This window comes from Acomys russatus, chromosome 10 (genome assembly GCF_903995435.1).
Source record: "Acomys russatus chromosome 10, mAcoRus1.1, whole genome shotgun sequence".
Lineage (NCBI taxonomy): Eukaryota > Metazoa > Chordata > Mammalia > Rodentia > Muridae > Acomys > Acomys russatus.
Window position 1 is genome coordinate 50,931,540 of NC_067146.1, and position 16,497 is coordinate 50,948,036.

At 43.5% G+C, this 16,497-nt stretch overlaps 1 protein-coding gene across 1 annotated transcript in view; it reads right to left on the reverse strand.

The window, feature by feature from the left end:
- Window positions 1-5,085, reverse strand: part of Reln (reelin) — a 448,260-nt gene extending 443,175 nt beyond the window's left edge. Inside the window, exon 1 of the mRNA XM_051152119.1 lies at window positions 4,597-5,085. Coding sequence (XP_051008076.1) covers window positions 4,597-4,822 — 226 coding nt within the window. The 5' untranslated portion in view covers window positions 4,823-5,085. The remainder of the gene's footprint in view (window positions 1-4,596) is intronic.
- Between the last annotated feature and the right edge of the window lie 11,412 nt (window positions 5,086-16,497).

Here is a 16,497-nt window from a genome sequence, read left to right on the forward strand (position 1 = left end):
ACTCTCAAGAGTGTGAAAGAAATAAAACTCGCTTTTAAATGTTTTCCTTTAACTAAATCGGGCAATGAAAACTTTGGAATCCACTGATACTTATTTTAGAAAACTTTTAAAACATCCACCATCCTTTTAAAAATAAAAAGGAAATTTTATTGGAGTAAGGCAGTTCATGGCTATAGAGGCACAATTACATTTTTTTTAAACATCTAAATGAAACAGCCCTTCAAAATAAACATTCACAAAAATGAAGGGGGTTATTCTAAGTAAATAGTGTCTGCAACTGTGGTACTATGAATGAACTGGAGTTCCGCCCAGATGAGAAGTTTTTTTATTATAATTCCAAATACTTTTTGGTTTTGGTTTTGGTTTTGTTCATTTGTTTTAGCTTAAAAATGGAATTAAAGCACACAGAATATAAATTACACAAAGCAAGATTTATATTATTTCAGAGAACTATGAACCACACCAGTAAAATATGTGTGGGGTGAACTGTCGAGGGTAAGGTAAACTACGTAACAAGTGGAGCAGAATGCTTTAAGAACACCTGATTTGCACAGACATGTGTGCGCAGGACACAGGGGCATCTCACTTGGACACTGCACGTGATGAATAAGTCTAACAGCTTGAATGTGCTGATCCCAGGCGCTAAACCACAACAAGGGAAGATTGCTACGCACCCATCAAAAACAGCTACTACATTAGCTGCTGCAAACTGCGTTCATTCAAATAATAAAACCATTCCCTGAAAAAGGAGTTAAGTCTGGGTGTCTTTTCAAAATATGTCTAGCAAAGACTGTATTTCTGTATCTGAAAGGCCATTGCATTGTGTTTTCTTTGAACAGAAATTTTTAAACAGCGACTGGTTGAACGGCAAGGGCAAACCCACAAGGGTAGTAACTTTATTACAACAAAGTGCCCTCGGTATTTCATCCTGATCAAACCTTTTAAATGTGAGTGTCCGGTTTGTGCATTAGGGCGTCAATTCTTCCGCCTTCCCCCACAATCTCACGTGTGAAAAATGACAGAGTAGAAATGTGGACTCAAAAACTACTGGGAATGAAGCTGGGTCCACAAAACACAACAAAGCTGCCCCCTGCCATCTCATCGCCTGTTAGATTCTATTATTGACAAGTGTTGTTTCCTCTTCACTTGGTATTTCTAAGCCTAATGAAACATTTCCTTTGCTTAATGTTACCAAAATAACAGGGGCTCTAGCCGTTAAATATCTTGGTAAATTGCCTTTGGGAAGCTGATGTACTGGGGCCGACTCATGTACTTTGCTATGCAATGCTCTTATGGAACGCCTGGGATCTTCCTCACAATAGGGAAGGAGTAAAGTCAGACTCACAGATGTTTAAAAGGCTTTCTGTCCCAAAGTATATTTTATCTGTTTCCCAGAAATAGTAGCTGTCCCAAGCAAAGAGGAAAAAAAAGAAAAAAAAAAAAAAAAAAAAAAAACCAAACCTCTCCTTCTGAAGTTTTAAGTACAACTGGGAGAATTTAACCTCCGCAATCCCCCATAAATTGACAGGACAACAGGAAGAGACGTTACAAACCCATGACCATTACACAGCTCAGGGTGTATGTGTGAGAGAGAAAGACAGGTTACCACAGGGGTGCAGGGTGTAGACTTCAACTCAGCCTTCACACATCTCACAGAACTGAGCTGGTCCCTAGAAGAAAGAGAGCATCACTGGGCGTGGCAGGGAAGAGAAATGTCTGCATGACGGGACCACACAGACCCCATTCCCTTTTCCAGTCCCTTGGAAATTCCAACAACAACAACAAATCTGCAGATTCAAAGTCTGGAACTCTCACTGGGAAATTGAACATATCTCCTCGAAAAAGAAATTCTAGAAGACAAAAGCCTTCTAATCCTGAGATCTTTCTAATCCATCATGCAGTGGTACCTTTTTGCCGAACTGTGTATTGTGTATATTTGTGAAAAGAGATTACAGTTTGTCTATGACTAGCAATGCCCTAAAGAGTCTTGTATAACAGAATTTTAAAACATACAGGAAGGAGCTACTGAATGTCACCTTTTTGTTATGAGATAGAAGCTTATTAAATAAACGGCTGCTACTTCTTCAAATAAACAGATTTACTCCTTAATGTTAGACATCTTGATTATCCTGATGCAGGCTTCAAATTCTTTAGTACTGTATTGCTGCCTTTGTTTCATCAAAGATTTCCAACAAAAAATTTATAATTAATATAAATATAATTCATACAAGAATGAATAATTTTGTGCCACTTGTATTATACCCCGTCGCACAGCCCGAGTCACAGAGAGCAGCTGACATCTCCATTAACAGTCTATGATGGGTGCTATTCTACATCTCAGCTCTGTCTCAGTCCAGTCTTTAGGGGGAAAACTCAAACTGCCAGCTTTCCACCCAAACGCCATTCATCCAAATCCCTGAGCTCAGTAGAAATCCAAGACAAACTCATTTTTCCTGACATAAGTGCTGCATTTAAAAGATTTAGAAGGTTAGAAAGAAATTCTCAAGCCAATATTTTACAGATTTCCTCACAGAAGTAAGGTTTGCGGCCAAATGACCTTCTGCTTTCAAGGTGCATCAACACGAGTCAGCCACAACGTATTGTGTTTTCCTGTAGTGAGTCAATTCTTTCAGATGCTGGTTTTTCATTTCCAAAAGTTTACAATTTAAGAGCCACATATAGGTGTTATTTCCATCTTAAGCATTTCTCCTACCTGTAGAGCATTTTATAGGAAAACCACCTACTGAAGGCCTAGAGTTATAGTTCCCAAATCTAAAGCTTTTGATACAATGTTTAATGGGAATTTAAAATGACATTACTCTTTTTAATAACTTGACCTTTCAAATTGCATAATAAAATTATAAAACAGGTACTGGGGACCCGTTTCCTACAATGTCCAATCTGAAGCAATACCGTCACCCCTTTTCAGGTGTAGTGATGTGATTAAGTCCATCGTAGATTCATCTGCTAACTTTATAGCAAAAACAAAAACTACAGGCAACATATTCCTATTTTTTATTTACGCTTTCTTGACTGATTCTGTACAAAGGGTCTGTGTGGTGGGGGATAATACGGCTTTGTCATCAGAGACTCCTATCACATTAGCACCTTTTAGACCAACCTTCACACGTTGACCCAACATGCACACAGCCAGCAGGCTAGCACATCTGCTAAAGAGCAGGTCAAGTGACAACAGTCTGCATCAGAGTGTGGGTTAGGTCTGGCTTGTCATCATACTGGCTGCTTCTTCCATACTGAAGATTTCCATGACCTCAGAAAAAAATTACCAGATAATTCTCGGAAAGGGAACACATACAGATAAACCCTTTTATTAAAGAGACTAGTTATAGAAATTAATTTTCTAAAATCAATTATGATTCCACAGACAAGGCTGCCACCACACCGTATGAAAGTTGTTACAGTCCCCTTTTAAACATCTAGGATAAACTTCTCAGTGGAAGTATTTGGGAGCAGATAGGAAGGTTTCCTTGAAATAGAAAAGTCAAGTATTCATGTAAATTTTTCACATGCAAATCTGTGTGAAGTGCCAGCCACCTCTATACCACCTTTTGCTATGTCAACACCTGTAGCCTATTAGAGACATGAATTCACTCAACAATAGTGTCTATTTCATTAGGTATAAATACTTTGGGGGGGATTCCAATTTAATAGTTTCTATCATTATTTAAGAAGTCACAGTATGAAAACAGAAAGTAAACATTTTTTTTTCTTTCCCCACAAATTCCACTTGACGTAAAATTATATGTACTACATCAAATTACTACTCTTCTTGAAGCTACATTTTGTTTTTGAGTAATGTTTAACCTCCATGAAGGACTGCGTAATGATCTCTTCAGAGAGGGACCGGCTTTTGGTGAGTGGCTTGCAGCTCCTACCAGGGGATACAAGTCATCACCCAGACAATGCCAACAACACAGCAAGCACCAGGCTAAAAGTACGAAGAGGATGAGAGAAACCATCAATTACTGATATTTTAAACGACCCTTTCAAAGAATAAAGGACCGGAAACAAAAAGTCCCGGTGTTTCTTGAGGATTGTCTGACATTCGGTAAATTGCGAGGGACTCTTGGCTGCAGAGCAGCGGGAACTTTCCGCTGGCGGGCTGCACGGGCAACCACGGACCAAAGCTCTCCAATTGTCAGCAGCTGGCCAGCAAAGCCCAACGACAACCCCAGCGCCACCTGGGGACCCACCAGGGGGGACCCAGATCCAGGACAAAAATCTGGTTTCTAAGTACTGGGGTTAAGAAAACAGGATGCTGCGCATGTTTGGCCGGCTGCAGGGAATGGGGGTGGGATGGGGCGGGGGGTGGGCAGAGGGAGACAGCAATGCCCAATGCTTGTCTGGTGTGTCACACAAGCACCAGTTCATTCCGATATGTCTTAGGGGACTGTTGAAATCCCAACTCAAGTCTCCATTCTCCACTAACTTTGCTCTCTCTGCCCTGGACAGCGCACCCCGCTGAGATAGGGGGGTTGTCTCGGTCCCTGTCTGGATGGCCCCTGGGAAGAATGAAGGGGATGGAAAGATGCGTTCGTGGGCCACCGTGGCGCGTAGGGATGCGGTGGTACCTACCATGGTATTCCTGTCCCGGTACGTAGTAGGTGGGGTTGCCCGCAATGTGCAAGGAAATGAGCACCTCGCCCTGCTCCCCATCCCCTTCCAGCTCCCCGTGGTGGGTGCACAGGAAAAAGAAGGGCGAGAAGCGCGGGTAGTAGCCGGTGGCCGCGCGCGCCTTCAGCGTCGCCACCAGCAGCACAGCCAGGACGAGGGTCCGGGGCGCCCAGCAGCCGCGCTCCATGCCGCCGCGCTCCGTGTCGCCGCACGCCCCGCGAGCTCTCTCATTCAGTTTTGGAGCCACCCGCACGGAATTAACCCGCGCGCAGGGAAGGCGAGCCGGTGGCGGGCTCGAGCGGAGCGGCTCCGGACAACCGAGCCCGTCGGGAAGTTGACGGGAGACCGCGGCTCCCGAAGTTTCTTTGGGCCGCGGGAGCGAGAGCGCAGGGACCCGGGCAGCGGGCGCCGAGAGCGCGACGTTCGCCTCCGAGCGCAGCCGCCTGTGTGTACGCGAAGCCCCTCGGCCAGGCCTGGGAAAGCGCCCGCCCCCTCCACACCTTCTTAAAGCCCCGGGCACCGCCCCCCTTCCCCCGCCGCCGCCACACGTGTCCCAGCCGCGCCCCCGCCCCCGCCCCCGCGCCCGTCCCCGCCCCTCGGGCTCTGCCCGCACCTCGGGCTGCTCCCAGCGCACACGCGTCTCCCACCCACGCCCCGCTCGGCCCCGGAAGGGCAGGGCTGCCCGACCGCTGCGCAACGCCGACCGACGGGCTGCCGGGGAGGCGAAGTCCCAGGCCCGCAGCTGCCCGTTCTGCGTGGATGCGCGGGGAAGCCGAAGGTAGCGGGGACCGCGCCGTTCTTTGTCTGCTCCGGCTGCGCCCCGCGCCCCGTGAGGCCTGCCGCCCCCCAAGTCCCCGCAGCCAACACTGGTCCTGGGGACCCGCCTGCGAGTGGCCCCGAACCGCGATGGTGTCCCGCGCGCCCTTTCTACCCAGGCCTCGCGGCCCTGCTGCTGCAACAGCCCTGGTCCTCATCTGCAGCCAGGCTGAGAAGGAGATTGGGTGACGGTGGGATCGCCACCTGGAGTGGTGCGGGGGCCAGCTTGTTGGGCAATTTGGCCAAGAGCACTTAGGGAGGGACCCCGACAGGTGCGCTTCGCTGTACTCCGCCATTACTCTTTGCTCCTAGACTCTTAGGGAGGAGATGGGAGTAGTAAATTTTAAGTCTGAGTTTATTTCTTTTACATACCATTCGTGACCACTGTTCCTGGGTTGGGGGAGGGGAAGGCATATAGAGGAGTGGCTTGCAGCAGCGATGAAGCTGGTGGTAATGAGCTATCGCAGCTATCGCTAGTAGGACTATGGAAACGTGAAACCGTCCAGAAGCACGTTTTTTTTTTTTTTTTTAATCCGAACAAGGCTGGCAGGAGCCCTGTAGCACCCAGACACCCGAGAACAGGGCTGTCAGGTTTTAATGCATTTCTCCACCCTCCTGGGCTTACCACCAAGCCAAGCTGGGGTGAGTAAGCCTGCATCTAAAGAAACTCGGAAATGGTAATAACGGAAAGGGTGGTCTGCCTGAGTTTGGGAGAGGGGTCTCAGAAGGCAGGATCCGAAGGGAGACCTCTGTGGTCCTTTCACTACGAAAGATTTTTTTTTTTTTTTTTTTTTTTCTTTTACCAAAGCGTAGTTTTGGCAGATACGAAGGGCCTAACTGCCTGTTGGTCTCCATTACTTCAAATCCCCCATTCCCAAAGTTCAACAGCTACATATAAATACACATACATGTTCATACATACGACTAATAGTAATTATTACCCTGGAGCCTGGCAGCATGTAGGCTACAGGCTATATAGAGCCTTAGCCTAATGTAATCCTAACACTACCACCGGAAGAAGCAAAACTCTCCCCCCATTTCACAAGGGAGAAATCAGAATTGTTAAAACTTGCCCCCAATCAGAGGAAGGCTGGCCAGAAAGATTCCTGGTCTCCAACTATCTACAGCCTTAGCTCGGGAGGAAACTAAGGCCGCCAGGCATTTCAGTCAGGCCTCTGAGAGTCCTCTGTCTAGATTAGGTTCAGTATAGCTGCGGCAGCCATTATGATAAAGCTTAGTCACAGCAGCTGTTTAAATTAACATTTGAATTCTTCAGTCACATTAACCACACTTTAAGTAAGCCACGGCTACATATGGCTAGCAGGTATTGGACTACTGCAGACTTGCAGACTATTAGACAGCACGGTCATATACGGAAGTGAAAAGTGAATGTTCCATCCAGCCGTTCAGTTACGTTTGCCAAATGCCTCCTATGTACCAAAGTGCCAGACACCATGCTCAGAGCAGCAGACAAAACTAGTACTGTGTTAGGCCACATGGATCTCAGAATCTAGTGCTGGGAGAGAGGGTAAATTCAAACAATAGACAAAATTACTTCTGGCAGGGGTAAATGCTAGGCAAAAGCAAACCAGAAATGTATAGTTTATCGGGCAAAGGGGTTGCTTGCCACTGAGGGGTCAAGAAAAGCTTCTCTGAAAGAGGGAAGGGGGAGCTGCAACTCTTTCATTTGGGAGGTCATGTGAGCATGTGGGCTTGTGGGAATAGTGGTGCGGCCAGGAAACTAAAGTCCAAAGGCCCTGGAGCAGCACTGTGCTTGGACATTCAAGGCTCAGGAAAGGCAGGAAGAAACAGGAAGGATGCTGGGGGCTGAAGCAGCAGATTCAGAATCCCTAGTCATGAAGAGACCTGGGGCCTGGGGTGATGCAAGCAGAACGTGGTAAAGGACAGAATGTTGGCTGCCAGAAGTTAGGTATCTGGCTTCCCACCAGTTTTTAAATTTCGTGTGTGTGTGTGTGTGTGTGTGTGTGTATACATATGTGTGTGTGTTTTAATCAATATACCCCACAGTTTCTAGCATGCTGTAAGAACTAACTCATTCATTAGTTCGACACAATTGAAAATTACAGTACACAAAACCCTTTGTTAGGCTCAGGAGAAACGTGGCTCCTGCCCCCCTGGAAGCTACCTTTCAGTGGGAGAGACAGATACCAATTACTATGATCAATTGTATAGTCATGAAATTGATAGACGCTCTTGGGATGTAAAAGGTAACAGGATAAAAAAAAGAGGGCAGGCAGCAGCATTGGCTTAACTGAGGAAGGAGCTGACACTAAGATCTACAAGGAGCCAACTTAATGAAGAAGAAGATACCTCTGCGCCAGAGCATCTTTGTGCAAGAAAGAATGCCGGTGGAAGGGAGAGTGGCAGCTCCTGACTGACAGGCCACACAGGTGGAGCTACATGTGCAGGCAGCGGCCAGTCTCTGTAGGATGGACGGTGTCTCTCAGTGAAGATCCTGGTCTTTATCCTGAAAACAATGGTGAGGCAGGGAAGATGTGCGAAGCCACTGCCTGTTGTACTCACACGAATGTATGCACCTAAAAGATGATCCTTATTATGCTGCAGTGAAAGTAGATAACCAGGGAAGGGTGAGACTGTAACCAGGGGGAGAGAGTTAATGATACTCAGAGGAGTTGAGGGGAACAAAACTGAGACGTATCAGGAGCCACACCTATAGATCTGAGTAATGAAGAGACAGATGCGTTGACAATCACCAATAACAGTCATGCTTTCACTCTTGCTGTTAGGGAAGCTAGTTTTTAAGTTTTTCCTTTTTTATGTGAATAAAGCATTAAATAAACATATCAATGAAGTGTAAAAGAAACACGAGTATAAAATGCAGCCTACTCATTTGAGCTGGAGAGATGCTCAGTGGCTGAGAGTACTGGCTGCTCTTCCAGATGGACCAGAGTTCAGTTCCCAGCACTTACAGGATGCTCACAACTGGATGTGACTCCTGTGTCCCAGGAGATTTGTCATCCTTTTCTTGCTTCTGTAGGTACCAGGCATGCACATGGTGCACAGACATGGACACAGACAAGACACCCTGACTCATAAAGTAAATAAGTATTTTTCAACAGCATTGTGGAATGTGCTAGGCAAGTTGCATCCACACAGCATTAGCCATAAGTCTCCACAGCCCTTTGAACAGTAGCTTTTCCCCAAGGCGTACAGCGGAGGGGAGCAGAGTGCTCACAATAATTGTTTTCATTTGCCTGCTTTTAAACTGTATGTAAGTGGAACTATACATTATATACATTTTATATCTGGCTTCTCTGGCTCAAAGAACATAGCTGTCAGATTATCTATGTTGTTGCATGTGGCAAAGGATTATTCATGTTTATGAGTATACATCATAGACAAAATGACCATTCATTCACTATTAATATAGTTTGGAGTTATTTTCATTTTGGAAATATGTTTAAGTTTTGGAAATATATATATCCATTTTAGATAAGAGATGGGGAGTGGATTGCTGGGGAAGGAACCCATTTCAATACACTACTTCAGCAGCGCTGGTGAAAACTAAAGAGAAGTTATGTGTTAAACATGAAGTAAAGCCAGGGATCCACAGATAACAGAGTATCCGGGCCACCCAGCTCTTTGACACATCTGCCCCTTTCAGCAGTCCTTGGGGTTCCTCTTGGGTGGCCATGTGGAGCGTGGGACAGGAGATAAAGCTCGGGCCCCAGGTGGGAAGGACGATAGGGCAGAACTACTCAAAGTGGCTTCACAGATTAGTCTGCGCACTCCAGCACTGGCCCGCAGCTGGGCACTTTCACGGTAACTCCGAAGTGGTGTCTGTGTTCGTAGTAATTCATCTTGGTTATACTTTATGAAAGTGTCCGTCTATGACGGAGTACAAAGGGTTTACGAGGTACCATAGGAGATGCATGCATAAAGCTGTGGCCCATCCCCAAATCAGTAGAAGAATGAAATAGAAAAAAATGTCTTCTGCATTGATCGTAATCTCAACAGAGGGCAGAGACTTCTAGGGAATCGTCTCACCCAAATTCAAACCTATGGCTTAAGAAATTCTAGCTCCAACTCACACTTTCATTTCACTTGAAAGATCCCCAGTCAAGAATTTGTTTCCTGCATTTAAAGTGTCCCTACACACCTTGCAGACACGAATCCAAAGCATCTCCTGGAAGGGGAAGGAGCAAAACCTCCAAGTCAGGCTTCAAAAATGTCATCAGCTAAGCAGTCATGACACTCCTGTGTACACACACACACACACACAAACACACACATACACACACACAACCCACTGAGAGCAAGACCCAGTGAGCGATTGCAAGCAGCATATGTGACCAGAATCAGCCCAACAGAGGCCTCTGGTTTTGGAATTATCAGCTACCATGATAATAAAGCTAGAAAAAATAACATTTCAAAAACAGCAATTAAGGTTATAAGGATTCATCAGAAGTGACCAGGTCGTCTCAAAGTAAAAATGATCAAGTAAAAATTTAAGCCTTAAGGGCAGAGGCATTTGCCTCTTGACAGAATGGGCTACTTGCTAACTAGTTCTTCACATAAAGCAACTAGACCCAGCATGGAATGTAATTTTATAGGATTATTAGCTTTAAAGAAAGTAAAGGAGGTCACTGAGAGATTAGGAACCTTTTAAACAGAAAGGGGACTCCTGGCTGCATACTTGGCAGGACCCTGTGCAAAGTGTCTGTGTTCTGAGAATGGGAAAACAGTTCCTTTTAGTCATTGGTGTATTTATTGGAACCACATGAGTGAAAGCCCAAACAGTATACACAGGGATTTCCTAAATATGTGGAAAGTCAGGACACGGCAGCTGGCCCTGCAAATCAGAAAAGAGGGACAGCAGGCTTTTCAACACATGTGCTGAGACTATTGGCTAAGTACATAAAGCATAGTAAAATCAGACCCATGTTTTCCCACAGAACTATGTTCATAAGCTTCTTCCATGTCTGAGAGAACCTAGAAATCTGTTCATGTGGCTATTGGCTTTAACAAATCGGAAAAATAAAAAAGGAAGACATTTTGATACCACTACCCCTTTCTGTTTCTTTCCTAACTTGTCCATCACATTTATCTCCCTCTAGACTGCCAGAGGGTGACTGCCAGTTTGGGGGCAGAGCTAAATAGCCATGTTGTAGTTTATTGGGTATTTGTGTAGTTTGCATTAACTGCGTGGTAACTTGAGTTATTGACAAATGATTTCAAGGACTTTTGTTGACCTAACTGGAGTCATGATAGGTAGGGTCAGACAGAGCGTAACATCTTGGAATGAATCCCGTGAGCCCTTGCTACAGAAGTCTGTGGACTGTGGAGGGACAGTAAGATGTGGAGTTTCAAGCCAAAGCTAATCAGTAGGAAATGGGTCACCTCTTCTTCTAACACTTCAAAATTCAGCTCCTCATTGTGACCAATTCCTATAATCCTAGCATTTTGGATAATGACATGGTAGGATCCAGGAGAGCCTAGGCCACATAGAGAGTTCCAGGCCAGCCTGGGTTATGGCAGTTGTCTCAAAACAACAGCAACAGTATTTCAAGATGTTAGCTCTCTTCTGTCAGAAATACTTGAAATAATGTGGTTTTTAAAGCTACAGTAAAAACATACATATTTTTATATGACCTAAATATATGTAATTTAACTCAAACAGAATGCCTGTATAATAAAGTCACAAACTCATAGGCCATTATTATCAGCTGGCACAGGTAATATATCTGTAAGTGAAGTCACCTGTTTCATGACCCCGAATCTACTGAGTCACATTACATAGTGCATATGACACACACTGTTCTGAAAGCCTAATAGTTCCATACAAAACGGCTTACAAAATTGTTAACAATGTAAGAGACAAATGCTAAAAAGTATCCAGGTGACAAATTTTCTATCACATTCCAATGAATGCAACATTAGTATGTGTCACTTCGGGATATTTTATTCGACTGGGAAACAATGACTTTTCTAAACGTTTCATGTAAACAGAACCATGAAATTTTGAGATTTGTGTTTAGCTTCTTTTGCTTAGCACAATATTTTGAAGTTCATTTATGTGTAGAGAGTGTCCGCAATTAATTTGGGGATTTGAGTTTGTTTTCTGGTGCTAGAGGTGAAACACAGGGCCTCTGACACGCTCTGCCCTGGTATGAAAATGTTTGACCACTGAGCCACAACCCCAGATAAGCCTTATTTCATTGCCAAGGCAGTATCTTAATGGACAGGAAAGCCAAGGATATGCAGAGAAACAATGTCTTGAAAAAGCAAAGAAGAAGAAGAAGAAGAAGAAGAAGAAGAAGAAGAAGAAGAAGAAGAAGAAGAAGAAGAAGAGGAGGAGGAGGAGGAGGAGGAGGAGGAGGAGGAGGGGGAGGGGGAGGGGAGGAGGAGGAAGAAGAGGAGGAGGAAGAGAATAATAATAACAACAACAACAACAACAAAGAGGAGGAGACGATGATGACGATGACAACAACAAGAACAGTGTGTGGAGCAGAGAGTCTCAACCTTGCCTATGTGATGAGCCTCTTTGGTGGACTGATGAGGTCCATGGGGCTCGTCTCAGGTTAGTGCTTAGGAATTTTGATACCTTTTAATAAAATATCTAAAATTTGAAAAAAATCATATTAAAATGTGGCTATTTTCAGCATATTTAATGGTATACTAATGGTGTTTTCATGAGCCTTTAAAATAAGGTAAAGAAACAAAATGAGCAGTTTGTGAGTAGCCTCATATTGGAGGAAACATTGTCCCAAGCCAGTTTCTCAACCTGTGAAGAACTTGAAGTAAAAATTCTGCTATAGAGTATGGGAATGAGAAGCTGCTCTCACAAGCTTAACATTTAGCCTCAAAGCAAGTCCAGTACAGGAACAACCACACTGACTGGGCTGCAGACATGGCCCAGCCATTAAAGGCTACTCACAACCAAAACATAAGGAAATATACACTTACAGCAGGCCTAGGGAGACACCAAACAGTACTGTTTGCTATTTAAGCATTCACAGGTGTACAATGGAGTAGAAAGAAATATATGAGAATGACAAATTCAGAATGGTAATTACCTATAAGAAGGAGAAAGAGAGAGATTTTAAGGAAAGAGACAAGAGAGTTAAATATCTATTGTAGCAATATATTTTGATTAAATAGGCAGGTTAGATGGGTAGGCCCACTGGTGTTTGTTGTTATATGTTGTTCTATGTATTGTATTACACGGGTAATTTTTCTAATACATTCCATACACATGCACTATTTCATAATAAAAATTATTATAATTAATCAACTCTTAAATTGTGTGGAGAAAAATTACATCCTTACTTAAATGTTAATTATATATTCAAAATGTTAATGAGCATGTCTGAAATACTAAGCTATGGTCAAATTATGGAATTAAAACGGGAAAGGAAAATGTGATGATACTGTTTCTCACATCTTCTTTTCAAGTAAGTTGAATTTTCCCAAGGTAGTTTGGTTAAAATTTAAAACTGCTTTCAAATCCCTTTAGATAAATTTGCTATCTCTAACTTAATTCTCTCGATGTTTTCTTTTACTAGCCTATTAACTTGAGCTCCTTTGGAATTCTCACCGTTTCCCGGTCACTTTTTAAGTTCTGCATGGTATTATTTATGAATTAGAACTGACAACCCGTTTTGGTGATAAATAATCAGAGCTTAATAAAAAAAGTGGTTTATTGATTATGAGTACTGAAAAGCTCTTTGGAAGTTTCTCCTGTATACACAGCTGAAATAATGCTGCCAAGTTCTCCGTCTCCTTTTTCTTATTTCTCTTTCTTGGAATGACGTAGGTCTCAGGCAGACCCTGGCAACATGGTAGCCCCTAGCAAGTCCAGGCTTGTTTTGTCCCTAGAGATTGAATCTGATTGGGCTGGTCAAGAGTCACATGTCAACCCTCAAACCAGTTATTGTCATGGAAGTGCACGTCCCAGAGTGGGGTGTTACTACTAGACCTGGTGCAGGGACTGCAGAGACAGATATGTTAATAGCACGTGCCCTAGAGGGAGGAGGGTGAGTCTCCTCTGAAGGGAAATGCACCAAAAGAAAGGTGGGGATGCTAATCAGAAGCAGCAACAGATATCCATGCCATCGCCTGGGGGTGCATGTGTCCTTCCCTTTGCTCCCACTAAAAATCCATCCTATGTCATGTCCCCTGTCTGACAATGTCTGACAGGATTGGTGAGTGTTGAGACAGGCTCATTTACACAGTGACATCCAAGGCAAGGTAAATTTTAATTTGCTTTTAGTTATTTATTATTATGATGATGATGATGATATCAAACACAGGTAAATTATAAACAGGCACTCTGCCAATGAGCAATACATCCAGCCTAAAGAATTTCAGTTTCATTCCATAAAAGGTCTGGGCCATGGTACAACAGAGGCAAGGGTCCCCATGCTCTCTAGAACAGCAGCAGCATTAGTAGTGTTTTCTGTTTGGATCCTCAGCATGCCACTTCCATGATGAAATTATATATGAATAATATATATTCCTGAAAGCTTTCTAGTATAGTTAAATAAAAAAGAAGGATTTGTTCAATATTGTTGGGCTCAATGCTGTGTATGCTGATGTAATGAGCAAATTATTCAGTAGCATTTCACTCTGAGAAAATACTACCCACATTACTAATGACTTACTACACCTGAGATTATAGAAAACACAACCTACACTTGCAGATCATATGACCTTGTTGCTGACTCCTCACCACAAAAGGAATTATTGCTGATGAGCAATGCCTAGAAAGTAAATTTTCTGTAACAAGAGCAACAACAAAGAGATAAAATTGGAAAGACCTCCCAGCTTTCTCCAAAGAAATCTTCTAAGGTTATTTTATAAAAAATGTTCCCCACTGAAATAGGTGCTCTGCTCATGAGAAGTTGCCCTGAGTGTAATTAATTCATTAAATGCAGTTCAGCTATGGTATGCCAAGCACCATGCCAAACCAAGGTGCTACAAAATGACGGAGCTATAACTGAGCAGAAGAAACACACAGAAATGTGGCTCTGGTGTGATAAATACCTTGAAAACATGGATGACACGGAGTCTGGGACTCGGAGGAGTGTAAACTGGAGACACAGTTGGATGCAGTGTTGCTAGAAATGTCTCTGGGCGTATGCCTTGGGAAAGACTTAAGTCTCAGGGAGTCGGACTCCCGCAGGCACAAGACAGCAGAGCAGGACAGGAAAGATCAACCAGGCATCATAAACAGAGGGCTAAGCACACGTGGTGTCCAGCCAACTAAAAGCAGGCTCACACAAACGAGGTGTTACCACCTAAGATGTCGGCAGTTCTTGTACGCCTGTGCTAAGTGCCCACAGAGAAACTTTGGCATGTATCCACTAAGGTTGTGTTCAGGTAATTTTAATTAGATTCGTCTCAAAATAGTTGAGTATGTTACTATCCCGGGAAACAGCCATGGGATAGAGATTAGGTTAAGACCTAGGAAACATCCCTTATAAAGGGCTAGAGGTAAGTAGTTGGGGTTTTGCCAATGTGATCTGATTTATATAACTATGAAAGATTTCATATAACCTTGTAATTTATAAGGTGTATATGTGGACTGACAAGTTCAAGATCAAGGCACTGGTATGTGGAGCATGGGAGGTCCTGATTTTCCTATTGTGCCTTGAATGCTGCTATTCCTCACACAGCGGAAGAGTGGAGATAGCAAACCCATCCCCCAAAACCCTCTTATTCTTAAAGTCATTGATCTGTCCCTGAGAGCTCTGTCCTTATGACCTAAACCCTTCCATTAGGTCCCCTTTAAACCAGTGACAACATGAACTTGCAGGGACAAAAACTCCCAAGCCATAGAAGCCACCTGACATAGCTTTTGTTACAGCTGTCCCCAAGGCTGAAATAGGCACATGTATGTGACTGTGTCCAATCCACCCCAAATCCCCCAAACAGGCAATCTCCCCAAGGTTTCTACCAGGGTCCCTTCCTAACCATGCTGTTTCCATCAATCAGCCCTTCTGCCTCGCAGGTCTCCCTTAGCTTCTAGGAGCCATGTAAAAAACTCTTTCTTCTGCTGGGAAGTGGTGCTAAGGAGAGAAGAGCATCTCTGCATTGCCTGGTTCACTCCCTTCCCTGGAAAGGTGGGAAAGTACATGGCTTGCCTTTTGAGTTCATACAGTAGAGCATCCAACTTCCTGAATCATCACTGCTTTGACCTATGTACAGTACAGTACACAGGTATGCATGATGTGGCTGTGTGCAGGTTACAGAGAGCATAGTTTTTTGGTTGTGGATTGTTGCCCTTTCTTCAAATACAGTAAAACATAGCTAAAGTTTAAACCTGGCTATAAAGGCCTATTTAGCACACTGGTTAAAAAAAAAGTCTATCACATTTAGTGAATGTGTGCATCTTAGACCACATAACTCGCTCTGAAATGCATAAAAATGTTCAAGAACTAGGAATTTTGTGCCCTTTTTGGGTGGTGGTGCAGGATAAAAGTTGGCCACCTCTAACAATTTTTTTTTCTCCTTCTTTGTCTTCATTTGAATTTGAGAAAGTCTTTATGGCTTAGGCAGGACTAGTTCATTCCAAACAATTTATCTCCATGAATTCCTTTTTTGTGTACTCCACATGTCAGAGGCACACAATAAAGCCAGCATTACTTGCCAGTTGCATGAACTTTGATCTTAAATGGGTCATGGGTCAGTTTCAAACAAAGTGCTAAATATGAAATCATAAGCTACTTCCATGCCTATGATATTACGAGATTTTATTTTCACACAGTAGAAACAATGGCATGTGTTTGAATTTAACTTTTAGTTAATGATTATAATATGGGCATGGCTCAAAGTCATAGACAACCCAGTAGCCCCATCAAAGGCAAGCGCCCAGCATTACATGGTCCAGTATCATATCTCTTTTTCCCAATAAAATGAGAAATTCATTAATATTAAAGAATATAATAAGTAAAATGTGATTTACAAAATTTACCTTAAAATTTAAAGAACTATAACAGTAAAATTTATAAAACTGGTCACTGTTAAAACACAGTTTCACACATTTCCTGCCAAATGTCACAT